The 20,305-nt window shown below is 44.9% G+C and overlaps 1 protein-coding gene across 1 annotated transcript in view; it reads left to right on the top strand.

Annotated features, from left to right (window-relative positions):
• The window catches only part of ttll12 (tubulin tyrosine ligase-like family, member 12), a 78,333-nt gene extending 73,198 nt beyond the window's left edge, over positions 1 to 5,135 (top strand). The window contains exon 14 of the mRNA XM_054800179.1: positions 605 to 5,135. Coding sequence (XP_054656154.1) covers positions 605 to 756 — 152 coding nt within the window. The 3' untranslated portion in view covers positions 757 to 5,135. The remainder of the gene's footprint in view (positions 1 to 604) is intronic.
• Positions 5,136 to 20,305: the final 15,170 nt, after the last annotated feature.

The raw sequence follows: 20,305 nt of genomic DNA, 5'->3' as shown, positions 1-20,305 counted from the left end.
CACATATTGTGTGTGTCTCACCCAGTCTCTGAACATGAACTGATGAAACCTTCTCCGATGAGAGGCGAATTTCACAGGATTTCACTCTGGCCGAGGAGCTGTCATGGCAGCAATAATGACGACAAATAGAAGGGATCTAATATTCATTTCAATTTTATTAACAAGACCAACAGAACAGATAATGGCTATGTGAAATAAAGTAAAATACTTGTAAAATACTTGAAAATGGAAACTATTATCTGTCCTTTTAATGGGCACTATAAGCGCATTTATTCACCATGTCACTTTGTAAACCTACGACCCCAGAAGTCATAAGCCAGTTCTTCCTATGATGATCTAGAACTTTCCTTTTGAAAATTATGGAGAAAATCAAAGCGGTTTTGCCCAATCTCTGCAAATGCTTGCTTTGAAAGCCTGAATTACTCTTACCATCTGAGCTGAATCGGCGCAGCTATTGTCAATGAACGATGACATCATTTTCCAGAGATAACTGATCGAAGGACACAGACTGCTGATCATTGCCATTGTCATTGTTGAAATACTTGTGGCTATGTTTTCTAAATATTTAGTTCTTAATGCTTTTTGTGTTTGAATCTTGGTACAGGTCAGCGTGTCATGGTTCCTCAGATTCTTGAGTTCAACTTTAGTCCAGACTGCACCCGGGCCTGCCTCTACCACCCAGACTTTTACAACCACATGTTTCAGACTCTGTTTTTGGACCAGCCAGAGGACTGCCCTGTTACTCAGATTGCATGATTATTTACTACCCCTGTATCGATACTTCTTTGGATTTTTATTTTGCCATTTAGCACCTAGATTTATAAATGGCTGTTTTCTGTCAAACAAACATACTCTGTGGTTGCTAAAAGTTGACAAGGGTAATTAAATCACATTTACATTAAAAGTTGTGCGGGATTCTTTGTTTTATTTTCCCTTGTAATTTAGGTTGAATCCACGTTTTGAGTGTAGATGTAATTTCTGGGATAACCAAGTATACTTAAATGCAGCAAATTGTACTTCTGCAGCAAGAGTTACGTTAGTGAGTAATAAGAATATCCGCTTATTGTTTCTCTTTGTCTTTCTGTTTATTTAGACCACACATACAGACATAATGAAAATGTTGTGATGTTTGGAGTGTCCATGAATGCCCCTCGCTGTCGTCTAGCGACAATGAGGAAGTGTCAGACTAGAGACGTGTTTGTGAGTTGGACATACCTATATGGTGTTGGAATTGCACTGCTGTCGACATGTTCAGGTCAGAATAAAGTTATAAGATCGTCAGACTGTAAATCTGTGTCCCCACACTTGTGGGGATGCTACATTCCACCTCAGTCTGCCTTCATAACAGAGAGGTGTGGCTTGACATGATGTGTTAATTACGGTAAACATTGTAATATAACTAATGTGGTAACTAAAAAGTTACCGCCATTAACAAATTATTTTCGGCAGCCCTAAGGAAAAGCCAGCATTTTGTTGGGTTTTTCTTTGTGACAGCGCAGCTTCAAAGAGATTCTGGACTACCATCCGCCATCTCAGGAGGGGTAAGCAGTGCACGGTCAACACCGTTTATGGTGGGTATGGTGTGCTGACTTCGACTCGAGATGTTGTGGACCAGTGGAAGGAATACTTCAAGACCTCTTTTATTTGTCTTGTATACCAATGAGTGCCAGGGAGATACCTGGGGCGGCATATCCTCAAATTTGCAGATGACTCTGTGATTGATCAGGGATGACGACTCTGTAGTGTCTGAGTTTAAGGACTGGTGTAGCACGTCCTTCTTAAATGTGAACCAAGGATATGATTGTAGATTTTAGGAAGAATCCTACAGTCTTATCACCTGTTGTCATAACAGCTGTTATGACACACACCTGTTGTTGTGATAAAGCAGGCTGTTGAGGTGGTTCAGCAGTACAAACATCTGACAACGGTGCTGGACCACAGGCATTTGAGTCTCAGGTGGATGCTATATGTAAAAAAGCTCATCAGAGGATGTATTTTTATCGGAAGCTTTGCAGTTTTAAAGTGGATAACACTTTTATGAAAATGTTTTATTCTTTTTTTTTATTGAAACAGTGCTGACGTTTTCTTTTGTCAGCTAGTATGTGCTGCTCACCCTCAAAAAGAGGAACAGGTTGCAGGGCACTAAAGTCTGCAGCAGAATTGCTGTCACCACACTTAATGGCTAAACTGTGTTGGATCAGAGGCAGACTCTGAAAAGTCGGTCCTTGTTGATCCCATTCATCCCCTGCACGATGAGTTCAGGTTGCTTCCATCGGGGCGCAGATACAGTGTTCCTAAATGTAGGACCAATAGGATGAGGAATTCTTTGGTCCCACCAGCCACTGTTCTGCTGAATAACTGTTTGTTATGTTGGTTTTGTATTTATTGTTGGTTTGTTGTCTGTGTCATACTGTTGGCTGTAGAAGACATTGCCCCTTGGGGATAATAAAGTTTACCTTGACCTTGACCTCAATCACACCGACACGTCTTCCAATCGGGAAGCAGTGCCTGGGGACTCCGCGGTGGGCTATCATATCTCTGGGGCTGAGGTTGTCAAAAACCTCCTCTATGTGGGTGGATGAAATCTGCCCGATAACACTTCTCAGGAACGTTTCCAAGTGGACCGTGCCTTTCATATGAGACATCATATGTCTCATATATAACCCTAACCCCGATTATTCCAACAATTATAACAAGACCAGAGACACCACTGGGATGTCACAGCTATTATTGATCCTAAGTTACAACTGTGTTTAGTCTTGAGTGTCCATTTCGTGCTATTCCTCTTTGATTCAAGGTTATCAGCCTAACCTGTGTCCCTGTAAATAGTTGAAGTGTGAAATAAAACTCAAGAAAACCTACTGGGGTCGAGTTGATGAAGCGTCTTTTACCATCTTCTCAGCCTTTTCAAGTGCAGGCTGGCATAAGTCTAAATGAACTTGACAAATATTTTATGAAGTATGGTTATTGATTTATGTTCATAAATGTAACAAATAATAAATATCACGGCTCGTGACGTCACAGAAGTGCTGTGTACAAACTGTATTTTCATTCTCAGGTTATTGAATCAATTGCAACCGGACTGTTCATGTTGTCTTAGAAGTAGGGATTCTCCGATCAGGGTTTTATGCTGCCGATTATGATACCGATCATCCATGAGTGAAATGGGTCGATACCGATGACATAGATTAAGTGTACATTTTTATATTTATGTATGATGACTGCTATTGGCCAGAACTGCCGTATAAGGGGAAAAAGTTAGGACAATTCCAAGGTCCCCTGACTGCCAGGGGGCCCAAAAATAGGTAATTATTTTAATTTTTTTTAAGTTCATGGGGCCCGGAATTCCTGATTGCACCCCTACTATTGGCTATATGATATGAAAAAGGAAACCATAAAATCACCATTTAAACAAAAACATATTTTACTTACTTTTTCAAGAGAACATAAACCACTGGTGAAAATTAGAGAGGACGAGACTCCTTTATTAAGGAGAGGACTTCCAGGTATCATGCAGCGGGGCTCCAAGTGAGAGCACAATCGGCAAACCCGGTGTCTTCCACCGCTGATAGAGGCTGGTTATCTAGTCGGATGAGTTCAGCGGTGGCTACAACAGGTGCCAATTGACTGACGATCACATCTTGAGCCTCGAAAACTCGCCATACTCCGTCAAGTGTTTGTTCTTCAAATGCCATCTTAAATTAAAGCGTTTTAACGTGCTACCCCGGCAAATATTTTTTGTGTCATGTTTTGCAGGGTGCAAAATTTATATCACTCTCACCAAAGACAGGTCAGTTCCAGTTGCAAGTTCACCATGAATGGATGAAGCCTGCTCAAATGAGAGGCGAAACGTCTTCTAAGACAACCTGAACAGTCCAGTTGCAATCGATTTAATGCCCTGAGAATCCAATGACCTGGATGAATGAGAATATTCACAGGTGTATTTTTATCATTTTTAAAATGTAGTACTTGCTCCCATTTGCTAAGCCGGTTATAAATGCTTGCACTTTAGGCTGTACTTGTAATGGTGTAATTTTATTTGAACATGCATGCAAGTTACAATTGAATACATCACATAATTCAATTCACATTTCCACATGTCCAAAAGGAGTAGGAAGAAGCAAAGCTTATTTAATCCTACCCCCCATCAGTTCCACATCTTGTGCAGTACATTTATTCACTTCCTGTATTCCATTTGTGATTTTTCAATACATAGAGCAATGATAATGTAATGTAACAATATAAGGTAATTATTAAGATTTTTTCACAATGAATATAATAATCAGTATAGTAAATAAATAAATAATAATAAATAGAGACAAGCATAACAAAACAAGTTCGAGATTCTTCTGCCTTGTATTTTGCAAACATCAACTGCTTGTATTGTTTTTGAATGGGCTCATGTTGGTGCATTGTTTGAGTTCCTTACTCAATCCATTCCATAATTTGATTCCACATACTGAAATGCTGTGGGTTTTTAGCGTTGTTCTCGGATATAATTGTTTCAAGTTTAGTTTTTCCCTAAGGTCATATTTCACCTCTCTTGTAGAGAAGTATTTGTATGACATTTTTGGGTAGCAGGTTATTAACTTTATGCATTATTTTAGTGGTTTGAAAATTTACTAAATCAGCAAATTTTAATATTTGTGATTTTAAAAATCAGGGATTTGTATGTTCTCTATATGTAATGAAGTCAAATAAATCCATTGTAAAGCAGAATATCCTCCCTATTTCTGAATCTTTGCAATTAAGGTAGCAGATGAAAATCACAAGAGCAGTATTTATTCAGTTACAAAAAAAAAACTCTGAACATACTTTGCCCATGCATTTTCAAGACCGTTCTAAAGAGAGAAGGAAAAGAAAATGTAAAAACAAAATCACATCAACAGGAACACAAACATTAATTAAAGTTAACAATGTCCCAATAAAACATGTACATTATGTACACAAACACAAATAATCAGTTGATCTTGTTCAATTTATGCATGTAAAATCAAGTGTTGTCTTTACATAATAACATAATAACAAAAGTAAGCCTCTCCATGTCTAAGAACGATTTAGGCATTACTTCGAAAGGCTCTGCACATCAATCTACTTACAGCTTACAAACAAAAGTCCGCTGGCCGTCGCGGCGCAGTGGCTCGCGGTGGGATGCTTTTGTCTGGTTCGCCTGCCCTTCCCTAGGGTGTCCCGTTGGGGCCTGTTGATGCTGGGGCTCGCGCCTGGGGGCGGCTTGCGGTGCTTCCCTGGGACTGACCTGGGCCGTGGGCACCTCAACGCTGTTAGTGCGGATTTGGCAGTCTCTGGGGGGGCAGTGCCGGTACTACGGATGGCCCGCATGCCGCCGTGGTGGCTTGTGGTTGCTGCGCTGTGGTGGCTGCCGAGGCGTCGGGCTGTCTGGTGGGGTGGGGCTTGGTCCTGCTCGCGGGGACCTTGGGCCTGGGTGACGGGCGGTGGGGGGAGGGCGTGTGCTCTGGGGGGTGGTGCTCTGCTGGGCGCTTGGACATTCGCCGCTGGTCTTTGTGCTTTGCTGGGCCGTTGTCTGCATCTTTGCCTCCCCCGGTCTGTCTGCGAGCTTGTCAGGGGTGGGACTCCGGTGCGTGGGTGGTGGGGTCCGGCGGCTGGTCTGCTGCTGGTCTTGCCTTCTCTGCTCTGGTGCTTGGTCGAACTGGGGCTTGGGGGTGCGGCACTCCCACTCCCACTCCCTCTCCGGGATTTGCTGCCCTGCGGGTGTCGGTTGGCGCTGTGTGGTGGTTTGCCCGGCTGCTCGCCCGTTTGCCCGCCTGCTTCCTCATTTGTTGGCTTTTCTCTTTGCCAGCTCCTCTGTCTGCCTTGCTGGTAGCATCCTGCAGTTGGGATGGGATGGCCTGGGGTCTTCCTGCTCCCTGGTGGTCCGCATTCTCCGCGCCTTGGTTTGTGTGTCTGGTCCCCTACTCTGCTGCGCCCTGGGTCCCCGGCGGGGGACGTCCGGCAGCGAGACTTCTGGGTATCGGGCAGTTGACCACTGTGTCTCAGTGTGTGTGTGCATGCGTGAGCATGTGCGAGTGTATGTGTGTGTGCATGCTATTATTTATTTATTTTATTTATTTATTTTTTACTTTTTTTTTATTATATTAAAATTTATCTTTTTTGCGGGGGTGTGGGCGGTACACAGGGGTTTGCTCCATGGGTTCCGCCTATTGCAGATACTAGGGGTCATCGTTAGAAGGCATGCACATTGCACATGACAAATATTAAAAAGCAACCACCTTAACAGCAAATATTAATAAATAATTCTACCAGTGATAAAGAATTCTATACATCAAAAATGATGGAAATGATAGCTGCAGTCATCTTCCAAGTACACTCCTGATCAAAGTCTTAAGACCAGTTGAAAAATTGCTGGAATTTAAATTTTGCACATTTGGATCTTAATGAAGTTTTAAGTAGAGCTACAATATGCAAAAACAAGAAGGGGGACAAAAAACATTTGGAACTTGTAATTTAAACAAAAAAAACTGAAATAGGTTGTTTATCACCTGATCAAAAGTTTAAGAAAGGCTATAAAAGCCTAAATCTGCTCAAAATGTTCATTTTCTGTCAAGGCATTCACACTGTCATGCCCTCTTGATGGCTAAAGCTAAGAAGCTTTTCTCTTTTTGAACGTGGTCGTGGCGTGCCATTGCTGCTGAGGTTGGGTGCAGTAAATCAGTCATTCTACATTGAAAGATCCTGAGCATTATGGAACAAAAAAATCAAGTGGTAGACCCAAAAAAATCACACCTGCGCTGAGCCGGAGGATCCGATTGGCTGTCCATCAAGACACAGGGCGGTCTTCCACCCAAATTAAGGCCCTTACTGGTGCCGACTGCAGCGCAATAACCACCAGATGGCATCTGCGGGAAAAGGGTTTAAAAAACATAAAAAGAATTCAAAGACCTCGTCTCCTTCAAAGTCACAAATACTGCCCGTTTAGACTTTGCAAGGGAGCATCAAACATGGGACATTAAAAGGTGGAAAAAAGTTTTCTCTGATGATAAAAATGTAACCTTGACGGTCCAGATGGCTTCCAACGGTACTGGCATGACATGGAGATCCCACCTGAGATGTTTTCTACCCGGTACAGTGGATGGGGTCCATCATGATCTGGGGTGCTTTTTCATTCAGTGGAACACTGGAGCTTCAGGGTCGTCAAACGACGGCTGCTTTTGTGCAGATGTTGCAGTGGGCATCCCTCATGACTGAGGGCCCTCGTCTGTGTGATAACAGCTGGGTTTTTCAACAGGACAACAGTGCAGTGTATATATATGTATTTATCATTTTCTCGGCATATATCTATATATCCTTGTTGGGGCGGGGGGGGTTGCGCAGGTTCACAGCTAAGACCAGGGCTTTTGGTCTCAAAAAGTTTGGTGATCACTGTCTTAGCTCTTTCTACGACCTAAAAAGGTAGACTTTGATCTTACTACCATGATTATGTACAGTGAGGGTCATAAGTATTTGCACCCCCTGCGATTTTGCAAGTTCTTCCACTTAGAAAATAGGGAGAGATCTGAAATTTTCATCATAGATGCATTTCCACTCTTAGAGACATAATCTAAATTTAAAAAATCCGGAAATCACATTGTATGATTTTTTTAATGATTTATTTGTAAATTACTATGGTTCATAAGTATTTGCACCCTTGAGATAATCAGTGCTAATATTTAGTGCAGAAGCCGTTGTTTGCAATTACAAAGGTCAAACGTTTCCTGTAGTTCCTCACCAGGTTTGCACATACAGCAACAGGTATTTTGGCCCACTCCTCTACACACATCCTCTCCAGATCTGTCGGGTTTCGGCCACCCTAGGCCCACAGTACCCGCAAGCATGACCAAGCCCCAACCCACCAGAGGGCCCGGCGCCTCAGCAGCCACCACAGCGCAGCAACCACAAGCCCCCGCGGCGGCGGCACGCGGGCCACCCGCAGCACCGGCACCGCCCCCCGGAGACTGCCGAATCCGCCCCAAGGGCGCAGAGGCGCCCGCGGCACGTGATAGTCCAGGGGAAGCACCAGCATCAACAGGCCCCAATGGGCCACCCCAGGGGAAGGCAGGCGAACCAGACAAAGGCATCCCACAAGCCAGGCCACTCCGGGCGAGCCGCCGCGCCGCGCCGGCCAGCAGACAGGTCCACAGCCACACCCTCGATCCTGGTGGGCAGGCGCCACGGAACAGGCACGAGGCACCCCAATCCAGCCCGCCCTACCCGTGTATGTGATAAGGTGTGATTGTGTCTATTATGCAATTAAAAAAAATAAAAAATAAAATAAAAGAGGACAGCTATATGAAGAGCTGGTCTCTGTGTCCCTGAGGGGTGTATCTGTGTGCATGTATATGATAGGGGTGTATGTGGATGATAGCTAATGATGCAATTAAAATCAGGGGACAGCTGCCGCTCGGTGGGCCCCTCACCTGACCAGCCCCCCCAAACCCTAAGTGTCTACTGTGCGATTAAAATTGGGGGGCAACAGGTCAGTGGCATGGCAGGGGCAAGGGAGCCCCTGCAAGGCAACTCCCCCCCCCAACCACGCCTGACAGTAGGCCACCCCCCAAAGTCCTATATGTATGTGAGGTGGTGCAGTGGAACAGGAAGGACGCCGCCCAAACCGAGCAGGGGAGGACCAAGGACACATGATCGACTGGCCACCCACCACAGCTCGGGCGAGCCGCAGGACACACCACAGGCCCTACCCGGCCCGCCAGGATGCCCAGCCCACCCAACACCCCCAGAGGCCATACCCCCAGCGCCCCCCACACCGGAGCCCCACCGGAGGTAGCGTCCACAGCGCCACCCCCAAACCGCCAAACACCACGGACCAGCCACACGCCCCAAGGCAGACCCGACTGCCACCAGAACAGCGGGAACTGCGCCCACGCCGGCAAGGGAGAAACACTACGGCGACCACAAGAGAACTGGACCCCACATAGAGCGGAGCACGACCACACCCACGAAGCAGGCGAGCAACGAGCAGGCAACACGAAGTTTCAGCTCCTTCCAAAGATTTTCTATTGGATTTAGGTCTGGAGAGGCCACTCGAGAACCGTGATATGCTTCTTACGCAGCCACCCCTTGGTCATCTTGGCTGTGTGCTTCGGATCATTGTCATGTTGGAAGATCCAGCCACGACTCATCTTCAATGCTCTGGCTGCGGGAAGGAGGTGGTTGTCCAAAATCTGACGATACATGGCCCCATTCATCCTCTGTTTAATTCAGTACAGTCGTCCTGTCCCCTTTGCTGAAAAGCACCCCCAAAGCATGTTTCCACCCCCATACTTAACAGTAGGGATGGTGTTCTTGGGATGCAACTCAGCCTTCTTTTTCCTCCACACACGACGAGTGGAGTTTGCACCAAAAAGCTCAATTTTTGTCTCATCTGACCACATGATATTCTCCCATGACCCCTCTGGGTCATTCAGATGATCCCTGGCAAACTTTAGACGAGCCCGCACATGTGCTGATTTCAACAGGGGAACCTTCATTGCAATGCATGATTTTAAACCATTACGCCGTAGTGTTCTACTGACAGTAGACTTTCCAATTGTGGTTCCAGCTCTCTTCAGGTCATTGACCAGCTCCTGCGGTGAAATTCTGGGCTGATTTATCACTTTTCTAATCATGAGTGATGCCCCACGAGCGGAGATCTTACATGGAGCCCCAGTCCGAGGTAGATTAGCAGTCATGTTTAGCCTTTTCCATTTTCTAACAATTGCAGCAACTGTTGATTTATCCTCACCAAGCTGCTTACCAATTGTTCCATAGCCTTTTCCAGCTTTGTGGAGCTCCACTATTTTGCCTCTGGTGTATTTGGAAAGCTCTCGTCTTGCCCATGGTAGCAGTTGGATTATGACTGACTGTGGGGTGCACAGGTGACATTAATGAACTCAAAGGGGTGGTAGAAGGGTGGTTACTCGTGGGGTAAAGGTGGACTTTTTTTTTAGGTGGACTGAGAGCTCTTTGAGATTCAAAATTATTGCTGATTCTCAAGTGTGCACCATAGTAATTTACAAATAAATTATTAAAAAATCATACAATGTGATTTCCGGATATTTTTATTTTAGGTTATGTCTCTAAGAGTGGAAATGCATCTATGATGAAAATTTCAGATCTCTCCCTATCTTCTAAGTGGGAGAACTTGCAAAATCGCAGCGGGTGCAAATACTTATGACCCTCACTGTAAATATATAGCACTTCATATTATGTACATAAATGGAACAAGATGAAGTAATTTATGTTTGTGAACATCACATGTTTTATTGAGAAATTCTGTGTGTTGCCTTTCATGAGTGTTTGTACTTGTGTTAATGTGATGTTGTGTTTACATTTCTCTTGCTCCTGTCTTTATGGCAGTCTTGGAGGGAATACATGGGCTCGCAAGCACATACAGTCTAGGAACAATAACATATGTACAAAATAAACGTAAGAATGTAAATGAATAAATATTGTGCTGAAACTACTGCTATGGGGATTTTCATCTTCCGTATTAATTACAAAGATTCAGGAATAGGGAGGATATTCTGCCTTACAAATTATTCTAGTTCATATTTACAATTACAGTATAAAGTACAATATTTTATAAAAGGCTTAGCAAATGGCAGCAAGTGCAACATTTTAGACTATTATTATTTTAGGTCACTATTATTAAACATGTATGTAACAAATACAGTAAATATGATGTGAGTATGACTGCATGAGGTTGCTGTATGTGTTCCATCAAGAAAGATGTATTGTGTCTCTCACTGGGACATTATGTGGACTGGTGCATGTCTCCACTGTCCTCCACATCAGTGGTTCCCAAACTTTTTACATTGGCGTAGCCCTTCAGACATTTGACCTGAAGCCATGTATCCCCTACTCCTACACACTTAAAAACATAAACACACACAAATAGGATAGTTTTAAAGATAATCATGATCAGGATGGAGCTCCAGGACAGCCAGACATGTGGTACCACCATGGAACATCACTGATGTTCCAAACCTTCTCCTCCTTTGGCTTCCTGCACCTCATCATTTCACCTGCCCTCCAGCTTGATATCGTGCATGGACGGTAATTATTATTTTTATTTTTTTTATTACATCAAGTTGTGTATGTGATCAAACAATACATATATTAAAACTTAAAAATACAAAAAATACTAATCAATTATACAGTAGCCGAGGTATTCAAGTGATCCTTAAATGCTCAAATCTATATATAAATATATTTCATAAGTAATATGTTTTTGCTGATCAGAGTGTTGTACAAATGAATGAAATAGCCAAAGAGTAACAAATAAGTAGCTATCAATATTACTGTTGTTTAAGTTTTTACATAGCTCAGTCTTGGTGGATGTCATAAGACAAGAGAAAGATCCGCATGTGTCACGCTTTGCAGTGACACCACTCTGGTGCTGCAGGTGAGCTACCTATTGGTCTCTGTTTGTTTTGGATTTGGTTTCTCAGGTGTTTCTCATTGCAGGGCCACCTTGATGGGTGAAGCTACCGAACGAGCCACAGGTGTTCCTAATCAGAGCTGCCTCTTTATATTCACACCTGTGGCAGCAGGAAGGCGTCGTTTGATTGACCTTCATGGACTCACGCCACAAGCCATCGTCATCTTCCCAGACGCATTCTTGCTGCCCGTCTTCATCCTTAACCTTACACGGTAGATATATACTGTCTTTTTCTGTTGCCTTCCTGCCAGTTCGGTAGCTTCTCCCAGTTAGCCCTCCCGTTTGGAGTTTGGTAGTCTTTATGTTCGGTTCCCTTCCTTCGTGGTGCTATTTTGTTACTGTTTGCCCTGCACCATAGATTTTTGTTGTTACCCCTTTTTTTCCCTTCTTTCTTGCTGTGGTGAACGAACTATTAAAGGACTTCCTTTTTGACACCACCCTGCCTGTCTGCCTTTTTGGGTCCAACCAATTTCACGGCGTGACAGAATCAAACGACCACACTGATGGACCCTGCAGAGCAGGAAAAGATTTTTTTGGCACTCAAGGCTCATGGCCAGACTATTAGCCGCCATGAGCAAGTCCTAGAAGACATGTCGACCCTCATTAAAGACATTCATGTCCGGACACTTGCCCATGCCACCTCCTCTGAAGACCAGCCCTTACATGCTGTCCCAGTCACACCCTCCTTCATGCTGCCCAGTTCCTCTGTCCGGGAACCCAGCATTCCCCACCCAGCAAGGTTTGGAGGTGATTTTGGTCAGTGCGGGTTGTTCGTGCACCAGTGCTCCCTCATATTTGCACAACAACCAAGCACGTACGCCACAGACTCCGCAAGGGTAGCATACATGCTTAGCCTCCTTTCGGGGCGCGCTGCCAGTTGGGCGTTGGCCATCTGCGAAAAGAAAACAGAGCTACGTGACAACTTACCCCTGTTTGTGACAGAGATGAAAAAAGTATTCGACCACCCGATGCGAGAGCGAGAGGCTGGCATGCGCCTTCTCTCCATCCGCCAGGGCAACTCCTCTGTCGCGGACCACTCTGTCATGTTCCGCATTCTCGCGGCTGAGAGCGACTGGGACGAGAAGGCACTACGCTGCAGCTACCTAGGAAGCCTCAGCTCCCGCCTTCAGGACGAGCTTGCAGCACGGGACGAGACAAGATCATTGGAGGAGCTGATCGCTTTGTCTCTTCGGTTGGATGGTCGGCTGCGGGAACGCTCATTCCAACGCCGAATGGACACTCCCACCTTTCCACAATGGGCATCACCATCAACCCTTCCGGATCCCCTCCTTCCTCCTTCGGATGTCAGTGGACCGTCTTCGGGGGATTCCAGCGGGATCGAGCCCATGCAGCTGGGAGCCAATCGCCTGTCATCGACCGAGAGTCACGAGAGTCACTCATAAAATAACGTCTCAATATATTCCATATATGAAGTATGGTTATTGACCATTTATGTTCATATATTTAAAAAATAACTACCACAGCACGTGACGTCACAGAAGCGCTGTCGTAAAAATTTGCTCAAGGAGAAAGTGACGGAGTCCTCCCGCATGCGCTGCACCAATTGCGTTCCGGGTACATATTGCGTAGTGATGGAGGAGCCTTCACGAACTTCCCAATTTGGGGGGCGCCAAGATGGCCGAGTGAGTGGACGCACTCTGCCGAGTTCTGCAAAATAAAACCTAAATGTGGTAAGAGTTGTATTTTCTTAGTTGTCAAACGCATACTCAGACTTTTTACCAACTACTACTCACCTACTGAGAAGTTAGAGGTGCACAATGTTGAACCGAAGTCAAAGACAAAGGCCTCCGGTCAAAGTCAAGCAGAAGCTAACATTGAGAGCATTGAGAACATGGTAAGTGCTAATGCTTAAAATTGAGGGTCTTAAGAAGACAATTGGTTTTGTCTGTGAAGTAGTTAAGGATGTCAAAAGAAAAGTGTGTACACTGGAAGAAAAGGCTGTGAATGAGGAGTAGAGAGTGGGCACATGCCAGCAGAGGATCTCAGAGCCGGAAAGATACACAAGGAGCTGGAACCTTTGGCTGTACGGGGTTGCAGAAGCAACAAAAAAATTATTGAAATATGTCTAGCTATTCTCCCAGAGCAGAAAGACTGGATCTCTGACACCGTTTGACACTGTGCACCGCCTTGGTCCCAAGCGACAAAATGTAAACAGACCCAGAGGCATCAGCATCCAGTTCTCCTCACGAGTCAGCAGAGACGCCATATGGAGAGCTGCAAAGTCATCACCCTACCTGATGGACAACGGCTTAAAGTTCGCAGAGGATCTTTCGAAGGAGGATAGAGAGCGCAGAAGCAAGCTATGGCCCTCCATAAAGAAAGCATGTGAGGAGGGCAAGACAGCCATCAGAGGTTGTGCCTTTATCAGCAGAGCATAAGTATCCCTCCCTACTTAAAAAATATTCTCCTTGCTCTTCTGATGTTTGTTACTTCGGTAAATGGTTTGGGAAATGGTAATGGTTTATCAGGTCACTCTCCACCAACTAGGATGTCACAAGGTTTGGTTTGGTTTGGTTTAATTTATTTCGAACACGCATATGTCCGAAATGGAGTAGGAAGAAGCAGAGCTTATTTAATCCTACCCCCTCTTCGTAGCACATCAATTGCTAATACATACGTGTCCACACGAACACGCACATACATACAGTATATATGCACTTACATCTGCACCTACACAAGTACACACATATATACATATACAGTATACAGGTACACAAATGGTAAAAAAAAAAAGTTCTTTTTTCCCATTTTTTCATCCGTTTCCTTTCCTTTTCCCTTTCTATTTATCCTGTCCTTTCTCTCCTGTTGATATCCACATCCTCTTTGGTGTTGCACTGCTAGTGACACTGGGTTTGTATACAAGAGTTCCTTTTATTAACTATGTCAAGGTTATTGCTATGGAATGTAGTCCTTCTCGTTGTATTGGTCTGTCTTGTAGGGTGTATAGTAATATGATCTTTAATATGTATCCAGATCGCTGATGTCTTGGACAACAAGCAGTCTTGCGACTCCTGGACCTCCTTTTAGTTTGATGTAGATTTTCCCGTTAGTGCTCCAAGTGTTTTGAATCTTTCCTTGCTTCCTCAGGTCTCGTGCTTTCTTGGCGATGTCGGAATGCGTTTTGTGAGATGCTCATTCATGTAGACGTTGGTGCCTCTTAGCTTCTTTCCCTGTTTCAGCAGTGCAGCTTTGGATTCCCTGTTGGTGAACTTAATGATGACAGGTGTGGTGTTGTTTCTGCCATGGAGTGGGACGCAAGTGTCAATACTGTTTACATCAACATCCACCTCCTTCGATTGTAGGAAGTTAGCAATCTGTTGCTTTATTGTAGGAACGTGTCTTGACTTGGGTGTGATTTGGAGCCCTGTGAGGACCACATCATTCATTCGTGCCATCTGATCCATCTCATCAATGAAGTTTTTAATTTGCTCCTTGATATTCTCCTTTGCTTCTTTCTCTTCCTCAAGGGTGGTGCGAAAGTCCGCATTATCCTTCAATAGTGCCTTGATGTCATCAAGGCACTATTGAAGGATGTTGATATCATTGCATCATGGTGTATTTTCTTCCCTGGGGTCTTTAGCGTCCTTAAGATCAGTACATGAGGTGGCTTCCATATGGTTTATAGCCTCCTCGAGAGCAGTGCGCAAGGCAGCATTATCTTCCAATAATGCTCTGATATCATCCTGCTGAACCCTGACATCCTTGCAAAATGCTGTATTTTCTTTACAGTTTATTGCTTCCTGAAGAGCAGAGCGCAAGGCAGCATTGTTATTCAACAGTTCCTTAATATCATCCTGCAGAGCCTTGATATCTTCCATTGGGTATTTAACCTCCTTAAGAGCAGCACCCAGGTCTGCATTTTCATCTTGCAACTTCTTGACTTCTTTTCTTAATTTTTTTATATACTTGTTCTGTGCTCTATTTTCTTCCATAATGTTTGTGATAGACTTGCTCTGTGCTCTATTTTCTGCCATAATGTTTGTGACACCATTACTGACGTCCATTGTGACTTCAAGGAGGTTTTTGTAATTACTCTGAACTTCTATTTCCAGAGACGTTATAGCCCTCCTTATAGCTACATTTGAAGCTGAATGTTTCTCTGCCATTGAATGCAGTTTCTCAATTGCTTGCATTATTTGTGGTAGAGTGATCTCTCTAATCTCCAAGCGACTAACGAAGGTTTCGTTGAACTTATTGGTAGCATTTTTCCACTCTAGGTATCCTGGAATATTTAGGTATCCTGACTCTGTTTTTCTGTCCACGTCCACTGTGAATTCAGAGCCAGAATCATTTTCCTCTGCAAGTTCAGAGCCAGTATCATTTTCCTTTGTGTTTGACATTGTTGCTAAGCAACCTCTTTAAACTTCAGCAGTTTGCTAATTAGCTAGACTTGCTAGCAGGTATCGATACTTGTATCTTTACCTCTCGACTATCCAAGTTAAAGGAATTCAGATGGGGGATTCAGTCATCAGCACTGATCTTGTGTTCATGAAGTGTAGTCAGGAAAGCACCAAAATAGTTAAAATTTCCAGTATCATCAACAGAGCTCCTGCCATACACGGCCTTCCCTGTCAAGGAACAAAAAAAAAAAGGTGAAAATCATCCAAGACATTTTTAACCTTTCTTGACGAAAAGTAGGACTTTTATTTACCTTTTGATTGTGTTGACAAAAGAAAACAATTTTACATTTCAGATGTACGTTACCTGATTGTGTTCTGCAAGCCGCAGCCTGTTTAATAATAAAGTCTCAGCTTCACCCACCACTATCAACTGCCTTTTTCTGCATGTGCCTTGGTAACTCTACACACACACTGACCCAAATGCATTGAACAGACACGTTCACGGTATTTCTATGCTCCAAATGGGTAAATTGCATTAAGATTTTTAATCAGATTAATCATGACGATGGCTTAATCTGCATGAATTTTGACAGCCCTAGTTGAAAGCGTGTGTGTTGCTTGCAATGATGCATCTTTTTTTTTTTTTTTCCCCCTGTCCTGTCCAGCCTTTAAAGCAGATAGAATTGTAGATCTAAATGCCGTCAAGTGCTCAACTAATTTACTCTGCCAGGGAGAAGTGTGATATACAATTCCCCTGGTATACAGAATTTATTTGACTTTGATGCTTGTTATTAAGCAAATTTGGAGCAACCGGACTGGACTGAGAACTACATCAGCAAATAAATGTTTGTGACAACTATAAAGACGAACAAGGACATAAGGACACAGGACAAAACAATATCAACAACCACAATGACAATGCTGTCAATGAAAATCACACATAATAGCAGTCATGAAATGATGAACTATGATAGTGATCACAATGGCAATACTGCATTGAAACAGTCACACATAATTGTAGTAATGAAAGGATGAACTATGATAGTGATCACAAAGACAATACTGCATTGAAACAGTCACACATAATAGCAGTCATGAAATGATGAACTATGATAGTGATCACAATGATAATACTGCATTGAAACAGTCACACATAATTGTAGTAATGAAATGATTATCTATGATAGTGAACAGAATGATAATTACTGTAATGCACATCATTGTAAAAAAAAAAACTATAGTCATACTGCTGATATCACCGTCGCTGTAATAAAACCAACAACATAATAACACCCTGGTTAACTCAGTGAGTAATGTGGGGAAGTACGTATGTACTGTGAGTGTGCATATGTACAGGTATCTCTGTATGTGGGGAAAACTTCATATATATAAAGGTGCAAGAATGTGTGGGCGTGTAATTGTCACTGAGAATGCATGAAAGGAAAGGGGCCGCCCTCCAACTCCTAGAGAGCCCCAAATAGCCAGGCCGAGCCCCCGCCGCCAGAAGGCCACCAGGCCCAGAGGGGCAGGCAGCACAAAGATCAGTGCCCCAAGAGCCAGCCCAGAGAGCCCTCCCCCCCCGGGAAGACCATCAAGGGGCCGAAGAGAGGTAAATCCCAGCCAAAGACAGGGCGCCGGCGGGCCGGAGGACAGCCAACCCCTGAGACCAGCGAGAGATCACACCCCACAAAGGCAGACGAGTACCGGGGGCCACAAACCGGCAGGCCCAGAGACGCCCCCACAACCGGAAAGAAGCCCGCCCACGGCGGAAGCGCCAATCCCCCCCAACCACCCCCCAAAAATAACTAAAATAAATAAATAAAAGTACACACACACGCACGCACATACACACTCCTACGCCCCCACGCGCACGCACATACACACTCCTACGCACCCAAGCGCGCACACACACAGTGGTCGGCTGCCCGACACCCGGAAGCCTCACCCTATCCCCCGTTGGTAACCAAAGGAGCAGTGGAGCCGGGGACCCCGGGGTCCCAGACATACAATCCAGAACCCAGGCGCGGAGAGCGCGGACTGCTGAGGAGCAAGAAAGACACCAGGCCACACCCTCCCAACGGTAGAACGCCGCCAGAAAGGCAGACAGAGGAGCCAGAGAGGAGGAAAGCGGGAAACTGAGCAAGCGGGCGGGAAAACGGGCGAGCAGCCAGGCGAACCACCACACAGCGCCAACCGACACCTGCGGGCCAGCAAACCCCGAAGAGGGAGCAGAAGCACCGCCCCCCAAGCCACAGCGGCCCCGTCCCTGAAGGGAGAAAGCAAGGGATCCCCCCCCACCCCAGCACCAGGCACCCCCCACCCCGAGCCCAAACCGCACATCCGCGACCCCCACCTCCGCGCCCCCAGTCACCCGGGGGACAGCCACAGGTGCCGGAGGACAACAAGCAGCTCCCACCTGTCACACATACACCACACACATAAATTAAATTAAATTAAATTAAATCAAATCAAATTAAATTAAATTAAATAAAATAAATAAATAAATAAATAAATTTTTAAAAAGGGGCAACCCAAAGGGGGAGATAGCTCCGCAGGGGCAGCTGGGCTCAGGCACCCGCGGCCCCACTAGGGGGAGAGGCCGGCTCCCACACCCCACACCGGACGACCCCACGCGGCAGCCGAGCAGGAGGGCCCAGGGCAGACCCCGCCCCACCCCCTGAGGCAAAGGAGGCGAGGGAGAGCTAGCGCCACCAGCCGCACACGGGCCCCCCCAGCAGCAGTAGGCGCCCGGCACCCGCAGGATGCAGCACCCCGCCCACCCACCACCCCGGAGGTCAACCAACACTGCCCCCGGACGGCCCCCCCGCCCCCGCCCCATCACCCGACCCGACCCCTCCCCACCCCCCAGCCTCCCCAGGCAGGCAGCCCAGCAAAGAAGACCCTGGACACCAAGCCCGCCCCCGCCCGCCCCCGAGGTACCAGGGCCACCCAGGGACCAGGACCACACCCCATGCCAGATGAACGAGACCCCCAGGGGCAGAGACAGACGCCCTCACCCCCCTGAGAGTCAGGTCAGGGAATTAATTATTGGTGCCCATATAGACTGAAATTCTGACATTTGTTCCTTAGATTCAGCAGACATTCTCTCCATAGCTATATGATCTAACAAAAGATTTTTGTAAAGAGCTATGTTCAGTTTCTTCCTTAATTTCCAATTGATGAGAATGGTTTTCTTGGCGATGCTTAATGAAGTGATGAGAAGCTGTGTTTGGTTTGTTTCTACATCAATTGTGGAGAGATCGCCCAGCAGGCATAGTAAAGGGGAGATAGGAATGGAGAACCCAAGTGCCAAAGATAGGTACTCACACACTCCGTGCCAAAAATTTTTAATAGAGCTCACATGGCGTGTAAGTAGTCATCTATTCTATGGTCTGAGCAGTGTGTACAGATGTTAGAGTCAGTTAAGCCCATTCTAAACATTCTATGTCCTGTGTAGTGTACTCTATGAAGGATTTTAAACTGAATCAGCTGTAGGTTGAGATTATTGATTAACCGGGAAGCATTGAGACATTGCTTCCAGAATTCAGGGTCACAGCTTGTAGATAAATCTGAGTTCCATTTGGAGATTGGTACTCCGAGTGTGTTGTCATTTTTTGAAAGTAGAACATATAATTTAGATAATGTTTTAGGAGCAGATATTTTTAAAAACTGGTCAATAGTGGTATTGCTTTCCCATGATATAGTCCTGAAACTTGCTTTAATTATAGATTTAATTTGTATGTATTCAAGAAATTTGTTATGATTTATTCCATACTGTGTAACAAGGTCGTTAAATGAGATAACGTTGTCTCCTATAATTATATTTTTCATACAACTTATTCCTTTTTCGTGCCATGTTTGGACATTTAATGGTTTCTTTTTAAGCAAGATGTCAGGATTATTCCAGACGGGAGTGTATTGGCAAGGAGTGAGCGAGAATTTTGTTATTTTTAGAAATTCCCACCAAGCTGTAAGAGTGGTGCTTATATTTATACTTTTAAAACAATTATTTTTCCGGAGGATTTGGCTAATGAAGGGCAGGTTACAAATTGGGATTTCATGGCTAAGTGATTGTTCTATGTCTAGCCATAAATAATGCAAAAAAAATGCAATGATGCATCTTACCGGTGTAGTTATCACTGCTTCCCCATGTATGGACTCCTCTAGTGTGGTCAGGCTATCAGCAGAAGGCAGTGACAAACATAACATGTAATGTCAATACTACGGAGCCCCGGAGGGGACATGGAGAAAAAAAAATATGATGGGTAAAAAATTAAAAAAAAGAATGAACTTTTGCATTCCCTCTCAAAACTTTTGTGAGATAACGCAAAACTGTTTTGCGAGGGAACGCAAAAGCGACTGTGGTAAAGATGGAAACATATTGACATATTCACACTTCCGGGATCAATAACTCCCAAGTGAATGTCTCTAACACAGCAAACCATACCTCTTTCCAACCGTGGCAAAACAGACAAACAGCTACAACCCAGTT

This window comes from Dunckerocampus dactyliophorus, chromosome 15, assembly GCF_027744805.1.
Source record: "Dunckerocampus dactyliophorus isolate RoL2022-P2 chromosome 15, RoL_Ddac_1.1, whole genome shotgun sequence".
Taxonomy (NCBI): domain Eukaryota; kingdom Metazoa; phylum Chordata; class Actinopteri; order Syngnathiformes; family Syngnathidae; genus Dunckerocampus; species Dunckerocampus dactyliophorus.
Note: the sequence above shows the minus strand (reverse complement) of the source record. Positions and strands in the feature narration are given on the sequence as shown.